General features: G+C 43.5%; 1 protein-coding gene across 1 annotated transcript; it reads right to left on the minus strand.

Annotated features, from left to right (window-relative positions):
* Positions 1 to 493: 493 nt before the first annotated feature.
* Positions 494 to 17,644, minus strand: LOC115503219 (zinc finger protein 677-like). Its single transcript, XM_030299292.2, has 4 exons — positions 17,335 to 17,644; positions 13,452 to 13,542; positions 9,819 to 9,984; positions 494 to 3,881 (listed from the first exon to the last, which is right to left on the minus strand). Exons 2-4 carry the CDS (start codon positions 13,464 to 13,466, stop codon positions 1,825 to 1,827), a joined length of 2,238 nt encoding a protein of 745 aa, XP_030155152.1. The 5' UTR covers positions 13,467 to 13,542; positions 17,335 to 17,644; the 3' UTR covers positions 494 to 1,824.
* Between the last annotated feature and the right edge of the window lie 731 nt (positions 17,645 to 18,375).

The following is an 18,375-nucleotide window of genomic DNA, read 5'->3' on the forward strand; positions in this document are numbered from 1 at the left end:
TTTGAGCCCCATGTTGGGTGTAGAGATTGTGTGTGTGTGTGTGTGTGTGTGTGTGTGTGTGTGTGTGTATTATCTATTATCCCTATATAGATATATATGTATATGTGTGTGTGTGTGTATTGCTTCATGTAAATCAAGGCCAGTACAAGTCGTGAGTCTCGTGTAGGCACAAACAAGGGCATATGGAAACATCAGGTGCACACTGATGAATTGCACTTCAAATGTTTGGAGTCTAAGGTTGCACTGCTGTGCTGTTTTCATCATAGCCACATAAATATCCAAGAGGCAGAGGGTGGAGGGAGTAACTCAAGTAAATTATGAGTATATATTCATAAAGTTTTATGTTCTTTGATTCCATCAGGGAAGAAAATTGTTGCAGATGCTTTTCAGCCTTGACAGCCTGAAGATGTATTGTTAATGTTTGTGTTGAAGTACTATAATGAGACAGGATAGACTTGATCTGATAGGGGGAAGAAAATAATTCATTTAGAGCTTTGAAAAAATGATTACATTTTATTAACAAAAACATAACTATGATATATTCTGAGTAAAACAGCATCAGTGTAGTGGTTAAACACAAATCCAGTACCTCTACACTGTATTCTGGTTGTTTTGATTAAGTTCTCCTCTCTGGTAATTGCTTTTAGTTCCCCAAAATAAGGCTAAATTTTCACTTATCTTTGATATACAGCCACTATTTTCATTACAGGGAGAGGATGACTATCATTTCTTCTCCATTATTTCTAGCACATAAGCAGTCCCTGCTAACCTATCATGAAAATCTCAGTCTCTCAATCTTAAAGCCTGCTTTTTCATGCTATCTGGCACAACAGTGGTTTCTGATAATCCAGTGGCCCTCTGTTGTACTGACAAATCTGTAGAAGGGATCCTGAACATACTATTTACATCACTGTTTGACATATATTCTCTGCCCAACCCATTTTCTCATTCAATACCACACAACATTGTATGTTAAAATTCAGTGTTCCTTCAGGATACATGGATAAGAATGATTCTCATTTAATAAAGTAGGCCCTTTTATCATATTGATCTGCTCCCAGAAACCATCATGGTAACACACAAAAAAAAAACACGTAATGAAAGTAGAACACCAAACTTCAGGTTGAAAGACATCAATAGTAATGTAGGCTTTTTAAGAAACCTCAAATTAAAAACAAAAAAAGTAGGTTTAAAAGAAATGGTACAGGGGCACCTGGGTGGCTCAGTGGGTTAAGCATTGACTGATGGTTTCAGCTCAGGTCCTGATCTCATGGTTTATGAATTTGAAACCCACACTGGGCTGTGTGCTGACAGCACAGAGACTGCTTGGGATTCTCTCTCCCTCTCTCTCTCAAAATAATAAAAAAAGATGGCACTTAAAAAAAATTTTTTTTAATAAATGGTACATCACTACTAAAGATCACCTTGTTCCACTGACACTCATCTCATGAGTCTTAAATGATTTGACTTTTAATTACTGTGAATAATTTAACATCTGAGGTTGATTAATCTTGGACTAGACTTAATTCTCCCTAGTATAAATCCTCTGATATATAGTGTATTGTGGAAAATGGTTAAATGATTTTCATTCATTACGTTTCTTTTTTACTCACATTTTTAAAAAGTTTATTTATTTTGAGAGAGAGTGGAGAAGGGGCAGACAGGAGGAGAGAGACAGAGAGAGAGAATCCCAAATAGGTTCTGCACCACCAGCATGGAGCCCAATGCAGGGCTCAAACTCATGAACCACAAGATCATGACCTGAGCTGAAGTCAGTCACTTAACTGACTGAGCCACCCAAGTACCCCACCATTCATTACATTTCTAAGGTTCCTCTTCAGTATGAATTCTTTGGTGAATCCTGAGGTCAGACCATTGTCTAAAGGCCTTGCCACATTCAATACATTTGTATGGTTTCTCTCCAGTATGCATTCTCTCATGACCCCAGAGGTGCGAACGTTTAATAAAAGCCTTCCCACACACAATACATTTGTGTGTTTTCTCTCCAGGATGTATATTCTGATGTCTTATGAGGCTTGAATACTGCTTAAAGGCTTTGTCACATTCATTACATTTGTAAGGTTTCTCTCCAGTATGAATTCTCTGATGAATTGTAAGGTTTGAATTTTGACTAAAAGCCTTGCCACACACATTACATTTATATGGTTTCTCTCCAGTATGGATTCTTTGATGTCGAGTAAGGCGTGAACACCAGTTAAAGGATTTGCCACACTCATTACATTTGTAAGGTTTCTCTCTTCCATGAATTCTCTGATGATCCCTCAGGCTTGAGCTTTGAATAAAAGCATTACCATGTATACCTGATTCATCATGTTTCTTTTCAGTATGTATTTTCTGATGTCTAGTAAGGTGTACAAGCTGTGTATATGCTTTATCACATTCATTACATTTATAAGGTTTCTCACCAGTATGGTTTTTTTTATGTTTAGTTAGGCTTGAACGCACAGTAAAGGCTTTACCACATTCATTACATTTGTGAGGTTTCTCACCAGTATGAATTCTCTGATGATCCACAAGACTTGAACTTTGGATAAAAGCCTTACCACATTCATTACATTTGTATGGTTTTTCTCCAGAATGAATTTTCTGATGTTTCACAAGACTTGAAATGTGGATAAAAGCCTTGGCACACACAGTACATTTGTGTGGCTTCTCTCCAGGATGTACATTCTGATGCTTAGTGAGGTGTGAGCATTGCTTAAAAGCCTTGCCACACTCATTACATTTATAAGGTTTCTCGCCAGTATGGATTCTTCGATGAATCCTGAGGGTAGACCACTGCCTAAAAACCTTGCCACATTCAATACATTTGTATGGTTTCTCTCCAGTATGAATTCTCTTGTGATCCCAAAGATATGAACGTTTAGTAAAACCCTTACCACATTCATTACATTTGTAAGGTTTCTCTCCTGTATGAATTCTCTCATGACGCCAGAGGTCTGAACACTTGATAAAAGCCTTACCACATTCGTGACATTTGTGTGGTTTTTCTCCAGTATGAATTCTCCAATGGTTTGTAAGGTGGGAATTTTGATTAAAGACCTTGTCACATATATTACATTTATATGGTTTCTCTCCGGTATGGATTCTCTGATGTCTTGTGAGGTTTGAGAACTGCTTAAAGGCTTTACCACACTCATTACATTTGTAAGGTCTCTGCTCAGAATGAATTCTCTGATGACTAGTAAGGACTGAATGATGGCTAAAAGTCTTTCCACATTCGTTACATTTGTATGGTTTTTCTCTAACTTTTGTTTTCTGGTGCTGTGTAAGCAATGAAGGACACATAAAAACCTTTCCATATTTATTACAAATGTTGGTTTTGACACTAGGAGGCAATCTCTGAAGCGGCAAAATGGAACAAGTTTTGACAGACTTCTCAACTTGATTACATCCACTAATTTTCTCCTCAGTTTGAAATAATTCAGCCAGATGCGACTGGGAGCTTAATGCAATTCTATTTTCAAAACATTTTGTGTACTTGTTTCCTGCATAGACTATATTGGTTTTTATTTTTAACAAATTCTTTATTAATGATTTCCCTTGTTTAAAATATTGATATGTACTTTTTCTTAAAGAAACACTGTGCTTTAAAGGTAAATTAATCCAGGATTTGCTGTCTTGTTTATCTCTTCGACCACTGAGATTTAGGTTATCTGTCACAAGCATTCCTTTTGAATTTCTTTCTTCATATTCGCACTTGCTCTCAAATTCATACATATTTCCCCAGACTTCCCTGAAGTCAAAATCCTCAAGGCCATGGCTTTCAGGTCTTCCCAAGAGCACTGACTGGTATAATTCTCCATTATTAATGTCTTTCTTTGGTAATAATTCCTTGATCACGAATGTAGCAGAGCTATCTGAAAGATATATATGAAAAAAAAAGTCTTCATATTAACTAGAGTTGCAAGATGGATGTTACACTGAAAGTAAAACTTACATTGAAGAAATAAAAACTTCTCAACCAAAGTCTGTAAATGTTTAAGAAGGCAAAGTGAATAGGATCTTTTAATAAAAGATAACATGTATTTCGAATTATATTAAGAGAAACCTACTTTGAAACACCCTATGACCAAATCATTCACATTATGTAAACTTATGTAAGTTCTGAAAGAAAGCGTATTCTTTGCCCACCACGTCAAAACACACACCAAATGCCAGTAGACAAATAGGTGTGTTGTACTGAAAACATATTATACAAATGCATATTTACAGTATAATTACTGTATGCAAATGATGAGGCACAATTCTACATGAAGTAATGACAATCCATAAAAATATGAATTAGGGGCGCCTAGCTGGCTCAGTCGGTAGAGCATGTGACTCATGATCTCGGGGTCATGAGTTTGAGCCTGATGTTGGGTATAGAGATTCCTTAAAAATAAAGTCTTTCAAAAAAAAAATAAGATAAATACCTGGAAGTTACAAACTATAAAAGTAAAAATAAAAAGGTAATAAGTCAAGAAGAATTTAATACATCATTGGAATAAGAAAATATTCTTAATATCTACTCTAAAACTGTCTATGCTGTATGCAGAATAGGCATTTTAGAACATTTAACAATTGGTGAATTGCAGTCATATTCCATACTAGATACTGAAACTCCTAATCTGTAGATGACAAGTTAATAAATGAAATTTTTAAATTAAACCAAGATAAATCCAACAGGTAAATAATAAGTAACCACACTTACACACAATTATAGACTGGAATTCTAATGATTTCTCTCTTAATAACAAGGGAAAGGACTTATATTCCAGAAAGAGCACACAATATGAGAATTGGAAAACATGTTGAGAAAAGCTTCCACATATTCATAGCAGTCTAAGTTACACACATGCCCAGTGGCTTCTGAAATGTCAGTTTTCAGATAATTAGTATTGTAAAGAACTGGGTAAAAGTAACAGCATGAAAATCGTGGAATATTCTAAGTCCATCTCTCTATAAAAACAGCAAGTAAGTTGGCAAAAACTGTCAGAATCAACTTTATCAAAGTTCTGGAAACCAAACAAAGATTTACAGCAATCACGTAGGTACTTAAGAAAAAGGCAGCTGATCTCAGTTGGAGAGATTTTAACATTTTAACTTCCCCTGGCCCAATCCCATTCTCTACAGCATAGAGGCAGCCCATGTTCCTGCTATAGGTCCCATGTACTGGGAGTGGCAGAACAGACTTGATTCTCTAAGAATTGTGGGTTTTACTTTGATCTGCTTGGTGGCTCACTGAAAAACTGGCTCAAAAAGTTTTGCCTTTGCCGAATTCAAGAGGTGCTTTGCCAGGTGGGGTGGGAGTGGTGTGCATTTGACAAGCATATTTAAAGGCAAGTATACTAGCAGATGGCACACTTGGGGCCAAGAGAAGACACTGTAAAGCCAGGGATGAAGGGCTGGGGAGTAAAATGCTTTGGGGAATAAGGGCTTTGAAAAACAGCTACACGTTCCTAGGAATCTAAGTCGTGCACATTCCCAGGGTGGGGCCAGTGCTCAGAAAACACGTGAGGTGACCCTGTGCCTCACCTCCTGCTAACCTTCAGGCTCGGCAGAAGCAGGAGGTAAAGGCTAAGACCCCACTGTAAACCGCCAAGCTGAGTTTTGGGTATTCCCAAACAAACGTACAAAGTCTATTTCCAAAGACTAGGAGTCTCTTGCTTTTTGGTTTTTTTGGTTCCAGGTGTTTGAGAAGTTATGCGTTTAATCACTAGCTCACCACTAAGCAAACCAGATGTGACAAAGAATACAGACTTTACAAAACTGACTCAGAAAAATGACTAAACAGACAACAGCAACTGCAGTAAACAACAATAAGCAATGCTGAGGTGCGGGTATGGGTAGGGGAGAACGTGACTTCCAGAGTTGTCATAATACTCAAAATGTTTAACTTAAAAACATAATTATGAGGCAGGCAAACCAACAATAATGTATAGCCCATACATAGGAAAAGAAGCAATTTAACAAAGATTGTCCCTGAGGAAGCCCAGACATCAGACTTTGCTAGACAAAGAATTTATGTCACTATTTTGAAAGAACTATGCTGAAAGAACTATGAAGAGACCATATGCAAATAACCAAAGGACCCAATGACAGCAATATTTCTCAAAACTGAGAAAGAATATCAAGAAAGAGGCAGAAATTAGAAAAAGGAACCAGAATCGACATTCTGGAGCTGAAAAGTACAGAAACTAAAATGGAAAAAGCCCTAAGGGAGTTTAGCACCAAATTGAACAGGCAAATTGAACAAATTAAGTCCACTGAGATTACTCAGTCTCAGCAGAAGAAAAAAGCATGAAGAAAAATGAATGGAACAAGAGACTCGCGGGGCACTTTCAAGTGTACCAACACAGATCATGGGAATCCCAGGAGAGGACAGAATGAAATGGGCAGAAAAAATATTTGAAGTAATAAGGCAGAAAAATTCCCAAATTTGGTGAAGTACATAAGCCGACAAACATATCCAAGGAGTTCAGCAAGGCCCGAGTGAGATAAACTGAAAGATGCCCACAGTGAAACACTTCATAATCAAGCTGTCAAAAGCCAAAGACACAGAACCCTGAAAGCGGCAAAGGGTAGTTCCTCTGGTAAAAGAGATCGTCAATAAAATTACCCAATGATTTCACACCAGAAACCGTATGGACCAGAAGGCAACGGGATGACATTTTCACAGTGCTAAAGAGAAATAAAGGTCTATTAAGAATTCTACACACTTCAAACTATCCTTCAAAAATAGAAGAAAAGTTAAAACGTTGCCAGAAAAACAAAACAAAACAAAACAAAACTGGGGAGTCCCTTGCTGGAAGACCAGTCTAACAAAAAATTAGTAAAGGGAATGCTTGAGGCTAATATGAAGGAAGAAACAAAAACGCAAATCCACATCAAGAAATAAGAAACAGTAATAAAGACAGTAGACTGGTGAGTATAAGGTTAGTATTGTGTTTTCGGTTTGTCACTCTTTTTCCCTATTGATTAAAACAACAACATCAAACAGTACTTAAAATCTGTGATTTAGGGGCGCCTGGGTGGCGCAGTCGGTTAAGCGTCCGACTTCAGCCAGGTCACTATCTCGCGGTCCGTGAGTTCGAGCCCCGCGTCAGGCTCTGGGCTGATGGCTCAGAGCCTGGAGCCTGTTTCCGATTCTGTGTCTCCCTCTCTCTCTGCCCCTCCCCCGTTCATGCTCTGCCTCTCTCTGTCCCAAAAATAAATAAACGTTGAAAAAAAAAAATTTTTTAAATCTGTGATTTAAATGTGAACCACTGATGGTCACACAGTATATATACAGAATTTGTGACAGCAGCAGAGGAGAGAAGGACAGGATTTATAGAAGCAAAGTTTTTAGGGGCGCCTGGGTGGCTCAGTCGGTTAAGCATCTGACCAGCTCAGGTCATGATCTTATAGTCTGTGAGTTTGAGCCCTGCATTGGGCTCTGTGGTGACAGTGCAGAGCTTGGAGCCTGCTTCAGATTTTGTGTCTCCCTCTCTATCTGCCCCTCCCCTGCTCGCGCTCTGTCTCTCTCATAAATAAACACTAAAAAAAATAAAAAATAAAAGAAGAAAGTTTTTATATACAGGCATACCTTGGAGATACTGTGGGCTCAGAGAGCAATGCGAATCTAATGAATTTTTTGTTTTCCTAGTGTCTGGAGTATCAGAAAAAACAGACTTTAAGTAACAATTGTTATGAGACAAAGGACAATATATATTTTAAAAAGTATAACTCATTAAGGAATTACAGCAAATATGAACATATACACAAGAGACCCCAAGATATATGAAACAAATATTTATAGAATTGAAGGGAGAAATAAAAATAGTTGTAGAAGAGTATTTGGAGACTTCCAGACCTCACTTTCAATGATGGAGAGTACATCCAGACAGAAATTCAGGAAGGACACAGACAATTTTAGCCGAGTATAAACCAGCAAGCACTGACAGACGTATATGGAGCACCCCGCCAATAAGAGCAAAATACATTCTTCCCCACTTGCACGTGGGACAGTCTCCAGGACAGACCATATATCAGTCCGTGAAGTAAGTCTCAACAAATTGAAAAAGAGTGAAATCAGACAAAGTATTTTCTCCAACCACAGAAGAATGAAACTTGACATTAGTAACTGAAGGAAAACTGGAAAGGACATAAATACATGAAGATCTTTAAACGCTTAAAAAATCCCATGGGTCAAAGAAGGTATCACACAGCAAAGTAGAAAATACTTTGAGAGAAAAGTAACAAAAACACATAACATAGCGAAACTTACAGTATAGTGTGGTGTGGACGTGCTTATACTGCTGCTGAGTCAAAGCAGTTTCAGGGCTGGATTGAGAGACCCACCCACCCCCGTGACACACACTCTAACGTGGGGCAAAAGCAAAACTGAAGAAAGGGCCTGAAGAGGCAGAGAGCTCTGGGCCCACAGATGCTGATGTTTTCCAACACCAGGAGCAGGTATCCTAAGCACACAGATTGAGGATGATCCTAGAGAAGTCCTGATGCCAGGATTGGGGAGGCTTCAGCTCTGACCCGTGTGGACTGGGAACAAGAATGGAATGAGAAAAGAAAGAAAGAGAATGAGAACAAGAAAAGAATGAGAAAGAGAAAGAGAACCCTTAAAACCAGCCCCCTAGTGCCCTTCATGGTCAAGGAACAAAAGAGGTCACAGGGGCATGGACGCCTGGCTGGCTCAGCAAGGGGGCGTGCAACTCTTGATCTTGAGTTTGTAAGATCGAGCCTCACGTTAGGTGGAGAGATTACTTAAAAATAAAATCTTAACATTTATTTATTTTTGAGAGACAGAGCACGAGCTGGAGAGGGGCAGAGAGAGAGGGGGATACATAATCCGAAGCGGCTCTAGGCTCTGAGCTGTCCGCACAGAGCCCTACGTGGGGCTGGAACCCACAAACCAGGAGATCGCGACCTAGGCCGAAGTCCGACACTTAACCAATTGAACCACTCAGGTGCCCCAAAAATAAAATCTTAAAAAAAAAAAAAAAAAAAAAAAAGAGGTCATGGGGCACTTAATAGAGTGCTACAGGTCATGACGAAGATTTTGCCTTGGTCTTTGCATGAGCCGGGGGCTAGGAGGATGCATTTCTACATGTCTGAAGAAGGGAGTGATGAGGGGAAGGGAAGCAGACTTTTCCTCTGAGAGCTCACAAGAAAGACACATTTGTTTTCCCACAGAACTCCCCCACTGGCAGAGAGTTCCCCAAACACCATTAACGGTGCGGCCTCCTCTCTGCCCTTCTGAGCTCTTGCCTATGTTCCCACCCGTTTGTTTTTTTCACTGTTTTCACCTTGCTCTCCAGTCTGAGGCTCTTTCCCTTGCTCCAAAATAGAGATATCATTCAAGACAGAGAGATTCCTACTTATAAAAAGAAAGGAATGAAAAAAAAAAAAAGTAAGGAATGTGATGTGCTGTATCTTTTCCAGAATCCAACTCCAGCCCTTTGTTCAGCTGAGGAGAGAGGATGTTACAGATGTCTAGAAAAACATTCCACAGGCCTCTTCACTCTCTCCTGAATGCTTATGGAATATTTTTAAAACATAGATATCCAGCTCTCTTCCAAGAACTACTTAGTCAGACGTACACGGATCTAAGTGGATCCAGAATGAGACATTTTTTAAAGTTTGCCATAAGGTTTTGTTCTTCCTCAACTTCTGGAGGCACCACTAATCTAGGGTGGGGTGGGCAGACCATCTGACGAAACGGGGAGCGGAAGGGGATGCCGCCTCATAGAAGTTCTCATTTCAAAATGAACCCAGCCTCAATCTCCATCAAGCAGAGCAAGGGCTCCCAAGAGACTCACTGGGGCAGATCCCAACTTCTGGAGGGACGTTTTCCTTGCCCAGGGAGACCAGGTTCCTGTAGTTCTCCAGCATCACGTCCCTGTACAAGGCCCTCTGAGACGGGTCCAGGCACACCCATTCCTCCTGAGAGAATTCTATGGCCACATCCCTGAAGGTCAACCGTTCCTGAAATGAAAAACACATTTCACCACGGATCCTTGGGGGTGAGTTCTCCTGTTCACACAAAATATGAGCGGGAGAGCAGTGTAAGGCCCGATTCAACGAAAGTGAATGTTCTGACATATCATTTTGGGCAAGAACAGGTAACTGTGAGCAATTCTTAGGTCCCTAATTTTGTTTCATTATATTTTTCCATCAGAGGATATCGAATCCACTACATCACTGTAGACTTCCCATTTTTGTGGACAATAAAAAGAACGATATAAATGAAAAATATCCAACACGTGGTTGATTATATGGACGCTGTACACCTGACGTTCTCCTGAGTGACAGTTCTACACACCTAGTGGCTCTAGAGCACAAGAGGTAACTTCAGGTGTGACAAACTATATGCAAAAATATAAATACATGTTTTCGTTTAAAGTCAGACATTTAGCCATTATGCTGTACACCTGACGTTCTCCTGAGTGACAGTTCTACACACCTAGTGGCTCTAGAGCACAAGAGGTAACTTCAGGTGTGACAAACTATATGCAAAAATATAAATACATGTTTTCGTTTAAAGTCAGACGTTTAGCCATTATGGAATGTATGCATCAAATGGAGCTTATTCCACTAAAAACAACAAAAAAAGGATTCGGGTTGATGAACTTTACTAATGTACATTAATTGAACTAAATAGAACACAGGTTGGTCACAGCAGATCTTTGAAGAAATACTGGATGATTAAAAATTTTAAAAAACCAAAAACATGAAAGGGGCGGGGGGCGCCTGGGTGGCTCAGTTAGTTAAGCATCTGACTTCAGCTCAGATCACGGGTCATGATCTCTCGCTTCCTGAGTTCGAGCCCCGCATCTGGTTCTGTGCTGACAGCTCAGAGCCTAGAGCCTGCTTCAGAATCTGGGACTCCCCTCTGCCCCTCCCCGTCTCATGCTCTGTCTCTCTCAAAATATAAATGTTAAAAAAAATTTTTTTTTAAATCATACCAAACAGGACATCTGAAACGTTTTTATTGAGGAAGAACTTTCCACCAAGCATCACAATCCACAGTAAGCACTGGAAACATTTCCACCGAAGGTGAGGCTGAGGTAGGTGGGCCAGCCAGGCTCCTGCCGTTCACCGCTGCTCTGGATGCCTAAGTTGGGCCCAGCTGGGGGGAAACACTCATTCCCATTAGAAGTTGCACTGAGGAACCTATTTGCAAGACATTTCCCAACCTATGTGAAGGACATAACAAAGACATGACCAAAAACTGACAAACCTAATTCTTTTTGTTTTTTAATTTTTTTAATGTTTTTTTATTTTTGAGAGAGAGAGAACACGAGCAGTGGAGGGGCAGAGAGAGAGGGAGACATGGAATCTGAAGCAGACTCCAGGCTCCGAGCTGTCAGCAAAGAGCCCAACGCGGGGCTCGAACTCATGAACCACAAGATCATGACCTGAGCCAAAGGCAGATGCTCAGCTGACTGAGCCACCCAGGCGCCCCCAAACCTAATTCTTACTGGAGGTGTGGTGACATAAAGACCTCAGTGATTTAGAAACTCAGAGCAATTCAAATGCAGAAAAAATGTGGGATTTAAAAAAACGAAACAATGGCCATTGTGCTGAGGAAAAATAATTTTGAAAACAAAAATTAAATGGAGAGATTTGCCAAAAAACACATGAACCTATTAATGTGTGTGTGTTACATTAAACTTTACAATCAATGAAATAAATAACTACCAGATATATACAAAAAGCCAATTTAAGGAGATAATTTTAAGAAAAGAGTACTAAACAGAACATAATACCTTGAGATTATGCTAGCTCAGATCTGCCTAAGAAAGATCAGAAAGTAGAGGGCAAGAAGGAAAGATTTACATTTCACTGCAAAACACTGATAAAATAAAGACACAAGGCTGTGTGTAAAGAATTAAGCCATAAAATAGCCCTTAAAAATATATCAAAGGAGAACAGCAAAGTATGAAAATCCAGGTTTTATTCCCACAAAACTAATGAAAGTTACAAGTAGGTGGAAAATGGAAATACAACGGATTGTCAATTTCTCCCCAATTTTCAAACACAAAGAGATTACAGTACCAATTTTGCTTACATCAGGGGGGAAATCTCACGTGTTGTTGTGGGATGGGGTACTTCGTAGCTTTAGGAGACCATATCGGACAGAATCTATCCTAATGTGAAATGCACTGTCCTTAATCCAGTAATCACACGTTGAGTTGCCTGACCCAGAGAAATCCTGAGACATCTGCAGAGAGGCCGGCCTACTCCTACACAGCCATCGTGGCATTCTTTACATCAGCGAAAAATGGCAAAGGTCCCCGTGTGTCCCCATTAAGAAAATGATCCAATGAGGCTCTAAATGAGCAAGCTGTGTCTGATTGTGTTGATTAACATGAAAACAGTGTCTAGACGTGCTATTTTTCTAGCACGTGTAAATTTTTCGTGTAAATTTTTCTAATTTGCATAATAAAATGTTACGACAAACTTCATCGAGATTTCCTAAAATTTTATACCAGTGTTAAATGCATTTGTATCAGGTTTGAACTGACTCCTGCCACAGAACTGACAACATCGGTTCCCTGTTGAGACATGAAGGGTGGGGATGTGACAGGGAAGGGCATCCCCTTCTGACTACATCTTCGTGCCTAAGTTGCTTCTTGGTCTGGAGCTTATTCAATCAACCAGTCAATACATGTCACTCACTCATGTGATGTCTAAGGTCAATGAGATATAATACTTAAAAATAATGGTGGAACCAGATGGCTACAGCCTCTCTGATGGTGAAGATAAAGTTCTATGCTCCAGATCTGGGCACCATTTTCATCTAAAACATCTGCCTCACAAGAGCTGCTGTAGGAACGCCATGGTCTCTTTGGGACAGATGTGCTGAGAATGATTTTTTTTAAAACCTTTACCATTGATTAGGTTGACTCCACACTGTAAAACCAACTATGGAATAAAACATCCACTATCACGGATGCTGATTTCTGAACTTGATTCTAAATTAGTAGTTTGGAACCAGAAACACCATGGTGCACTTGTTTAGCTCTGAATGCATTACAAGGTCAGGCAGAGCTGCTTTCTTCTTACCACTCTTCTTTTCCAGAATCTTCCAACTCTTCCTACACATGAATCCAGGACTTCCACACACGGCTTCTTTCATCCTGGTCGACAGAGAGCCTACTGTGTGTCCAGAGGCGGCCCCTAAACACCCCCTGCAGCCCAGCCACACTGACACCACCCGTCTCCACTCGCCTGCTGCGAAGCCCCTCAGGATGTGCCCAGTGCAGCCCCCTCACAGGCTCGGGTCCCTGGGTCACTACGAGCTGGAATCTAAGTGCAGAGGAGAGGGACGGTGGGGGGAAGGCCTGGGGGAGTGTGGACAAACACTTCAGACTCAGACAAGGTTAGCAAGTCCAAGAAGGGCCTTGCAGGAATGAGAGACAGGAAATCGACCCAGGATATGACTTCACCTGACAGACGGCCATTCCCGACTCCTTTCCTTTGCTCTTCCTCCCTTTCCAGGATTCTTCCTCAGGCAGGATCAGGCTTGGGAATTCAATCCTAAGTGTCAAGAAAACGCAGCTTAATGCTTTGAGTCAGTCTGGGTCCTTCCCGTCCTGCAGCCTCACACGGGAAGGCCTCTCCGTGTGAAAACACGGGGGGGGGGGGGGCCCGGGACAGTGGACTCCTCCAGAGGCCAGCAAGTGACCTTCCCACCCTTCTTCTTCAGAACCGGCTCCCGCCCTGGTGAAGCCCCCCCCCCCCCCCCCCCGCACACAGCATCAGTGGGGACCTGGGCGGGACCTGACCCTCCCCTGCAGGCCACAGGCCCGCCCCGATCACACCCCACGCAGAGCGGGGCCCCCTCACCTCTCCCTGGGTCAGGGGCTGATGTCAGCCTCAGACATGCAGCACCACAGCCTTGGTGCTCAGCGCTGGAGACACATCAGAAACCCCCGAGGCACTTTAACTAGGACTGAGATCAGGCCCTGTCTCCCCTTGGCCATTTGAAGGGAATCTTTGGGAGGAACACAAGAGCTGTATCTGCAGACAGCCTCAGATTTACAGCGTGAAGCTGGGTGGAGCACACTCAGGAGGCCCACCCAGCACATCCCCCTTCTGGCTCTGGATCCCCAGGGGCCTTGCCGTCATGAATATCCAGCCAGTGGAAGGGGAAGGAGCAGGAGAGAGATGCCAAGGAGGCGCTATGGACCAGAATTGGGGGTGGGGGCGTGGCTGGAATGTTAAAGGGAGCGGGGGGGGTGAGAAGGCGCCACTGAGAGGTGATATCAGAACAAAGACCAGAGGAAAGAAGAGATTTTACCACCTGCACGTGAGGGGTCAGAGACTTCGAGGCAGAAGGACACCCATGTGAAGACCCTAAGGTAGTGGTGTTCTGAGCTCCAGAAAGGACAGAGAAGCCTGTGCAGCTGGAGCAGGGTGAGTAGAGGAGACAAGGAGGTAAGATCAGAAAGTATTAAAGGAAGCAAATCAGAAGGGACTGCATTCTTCCAAATGTCCCCCATACCTCATGTATTCCCTTATCCATTTTGAGTAAACATCTGATTTTTATTTATTGTGTCCTAAGTTAAAACACTAACAAGTAATGTCTGTTTTGCAAACATGTCAAGATGCCCATCTAAGCCCAGGAAATACAGGGTCACCCTATATGCAGAGGCAGACTGCAAGGGACAGGTTTGGAGGAGTTTGGGGGGGGTCACTGTTGGACATATTAAGGTGAAGATACCAGGCTGTTGTCCCAGCAGAGACATCGAGGAGACAGCTGGGTAAAGGCCCCTGGTTTCAGGGGAGAAGTCTGGTGGAACAGTGAAAGGAGACATCAGTGTTGAAAGTCATGAGATGGGGCGAGGGGGAAAGGCAGGAAGTGAGAAGGGTTTTCAAGGCTAAGCCCAGAGGTGCTCCTGCAGTCAGAGACCAAGGAGTTAGGAGAAACAGGCACCGGGAACGGATGCATGAACATGGAGAAGAACGTTAAAACAGGTAAGTTGTAGTTTTACTTGTAAAAAACTAGTGTGATGTGGAAACCAAGAGAAGAGTGCTTCAGAAAGAGGAGCCTGGCGTGCTGTTGCTGGGACCAGCGTGAAGAGAAGGGGAAGCCAATTCCTGGACTGAGAAGTGGGGAGGTCCCTGGTGACTCGGACATGGAGAGTCTCAGCGGCGCAGTGGATATGAAACAGAACCGGAACCAAGATCTGAAGCAGAGTATAAACAAGTGTTTAGTGTATTCTGCTCTAAAATGGAGCACACCCCAGGGCACTTACCACCACGGGGAATGTAGCTGATGGAAGGTTCTTTATTTTAGAGGTGCGAGAAAAGGGGCGCCTGGGTGGCTCAGTCGGTTCAGGTCATGACCTTACCGCTTGTGAGTTGGAGCCCCGCATCGGGCTCTGTGCTGACATCTCAGAGCCTGGAGCCTGCCTCGGATTCTGTGTCTCTGTCTCTCTCTGCCCCTCCCCCACTCTCTCTCTGTCTCTCATAAATAAACATTAAAAATTTTTGTAAATAAAAATAAAGATGGGAGAATGTAGTAAAAGCCTCTTTTTTGTGTATTTTTTTTAAAGATGGGACAATATCGCCATATGTATATGCTGAACCAAATAATTGCCTGGAGGTAAAAATTGATGAGCAGGGTCCAAAGGATCCTGAGGCTGTCGTACTGTTGGACCTCACAGCCGTTCTGCAGCTGTTCCCAGAGACCCACCTCCAGCAAGCCTGCCTCAGTGAAAGCACCCACCTCCTGGGCCCCAGTCCCCCACTGTTTGCCTTCTTGACTCAGACACTCCTGCGGGTTCCCATGCTGTTTGTGCTACACTCCCAGCGCACACCCCACACACAATATTACACGACAGAACCTCCTAATCAGCTACGCACTTTGCCCAAAGATCCTACGCCATGTTCCTAATACCGGTCTTTTATTTTGTCAGGAAGACACCCACCAACCCAGGATTCGACACGTTCCCTCTTGGAGACCATACCCCAACGTCAGGCACCTCCATGACGCCATAATACAAGAGCAATGTCTGCAATGATCCACACACTCCAACTAGACTCCAGGACCTTCTGGAACACCCCCAAATGTCATCTGTATCCCACAAAACACATGTGATACCTTCAGGAATGCTTTGCCTGAAATAATGAGATTTTCCCCACCAAAACCACCACAGATTACCCCCCAAATGGTGACATTTTCCCGTTAAACCCTTATGGGTCCTAAGAGACCCCACAAGTCAACCACGGAAACACTAGCTGCACTTCCTGAATCCACCCCTCAGGATTCAGGCACAAACTGCCCCACAGCTGTCAGTCTGGCTGCTATTGCTGGACAGCTCACTCCCTCCTTGTAAACGGCCTCTTCACCACAGCACCTGGCTGACCAGCCAGTGTCCAATGTCCGGTCGAAGCAGGAAAGAGAAGGCTTTTCCTTCCCTCACATTGGACCAACTCTGGAAGGTCACCCCACCTGCAGAGCTCTAGGCTGTCGCCATACAGTGGAGTCTGGATTTTTGTCCCGAGGACAACCAGAAGCCAATGAAAGGATTAAAAGCCAGGGAATTCCCTCCCTGCTCTGTTTGTACCTCTGCTGTCTCTGTCACCGTTGCCCCTCTTTCTGTCCCAGCACCACCTCTATCTGCCACGGCCCCAATTCTTTTATTCCTTCCCCACTCTCATTCTGATGTGCCTGCTCCTTGCTGCCCCACTCCCATCACCGGTTAAGATCTCTCTCGTCCAGTGTGCTACCCTTCACCTCTCTGGAGACACCTTTTAATCTAGATTTCTCTACTTTCTTTTCTCCCTCTACTTTTCTGTGGTTCACTCGACTCTTACTCTCTCTCCACATCCACCTGCTCTTCCCTGTTTTACTCTTTCTTTCTTCCTTTCTCTCACACGTAGTTTTACTCATTCTCCCTCAGACTGTCTCTGCTTCGCCCCCAACCCTGACACTCACAACTATGGAAAAAAAAAGTTCTCTGCCCGCGAAGAACACTTTCCAGGGCGGCTTCAATAGTGGAAACACACCATGGCAAGCACAGCCGGTGGATGCGAATCGTGCGGAAGAAGCTCCCAAGGCTGTGAGTACAAAGTGGAGTACTAACGGGGGAGGGGCCCGGCTCCGGAGGTCGCGTAGGTGGAGGGGGTGTCCGGAGAGGGGTGGTGCCTGCAGAACCCCAAGGCCAAGGAGACGTGGCTTCTGGGTCTGCACTAGCGCCTGGGGGAGACGAGAGAGGAGCAGCCTGGGGGCCAGAGAGGGAGGACGCGAAGGGGAAAGGGCCAGAGAGTGCGGAGTCCCGGGAGGGTTTTCAGCAGGAAAAAGACGCGGCAGGAGCGGTCTACCTGGACCGAAGGCGGACGGCCGGGGGCGGGGACGCGCCTCGGAGACTTTAACTCGAAATAGTCGTCGACCCCCGAACCCGCAGTGGGGCTCCCAGGCCTGGAATATCTGACGGTCCTGCCGAGAATCATCGGGCGCAGCACAAGCGCCTGAAGGGGGTTTTATCGTACGTGGTGACCCCCGAACTGCGGGTGTTGCGGATCGGAGGCCGGGGACGGGCAGGTGTATCGCAAACACCAGTGTTGAATCAGAAAAGCTGACACTGACCCACCGGAGGGTGTCCTTAGCTCCGTTTCCGGGTCTGCGGGAAACTGCGCGTGCGCAGCGTGCGGCGGGGGGGGGGGGGGGGCGCCCAGGGACGGGCCTTGGACAGTGGCCTGGACTGGACAGAAAGTGAGCGGCCGAAGGGGCGTGGCCGAATAGGCGTAGGGTCTGGGCCTCCGTCCCGCCCCTGGACGTTTCTCCGCACTTTCAGCCCTAAAGTACCTTGCTCCCTGCTTTTGAGTTTCTTTGAATCTCTTTGGTATCTCGTGGACCGAGCGGCCTCCTGGCTATTTGAAGTTAATGTTTCAAACAACTTGAAGTAAAAGATTAGAGTTGTGAGAGCCACTTATATTAGAAGCCGAAATGTTTTCCTTTTTCAAGTTGGAAATGGTGTAAGTCAAAGCTCTTTTTGCTGGCGGGAGGTATTGGGGAATACAATTAAAAATAAAATCATCTCCCAACCCAGCAATCCTCTCCACAAAGGTAGTAGGAAAGAAAACCGTTTCATTAGTGAGTAAGCTTTAAACCAGAATGTGACATGCATCACAGGCAATCTGTTGAGAGATTGCAAAGATAAATCTTACCCTGTCATAGAAGACAAGCAAGCGGATACGACCGATTACATACATGTTCTCAAGAAAGATAATAAGTTGTCCTCAAGAAGACATGACGACACCATTCGTCACACATAGCTCATCCTAACATTATCAGGTAAGCAGAGTGGCCACTTGTTTTAGCTAATTGGCTTTATCCAGAGAGAAAACAAACTTCTCATATTA

Source organism: Lynx canadensis, chromosome E2 (genome assembly GCF_007474595.2).
Source record: "Lynx canadensis isolate LIC74 chromosome E2, mLynCan4.pri.v2, whole genome shotgun sequence".
NCBI lineage: Eukaryota > Metazoa > Chordata > Mammalia > Carnivora > Felidae > Lynx > Lynx canadensis.

Excerpts from the sequence above, each read along its gene's own strand:
- LOC115503219 (XM_030299292.2), bottom strand. Across the intron at positions 3,882-9,818 it reads AGAAGTTGGGATCTGCCCCA|ATAGCTCTGCTACATTCGTG; the intron begins GTGAGTCTCTTG and ends TATATCTTTCAG.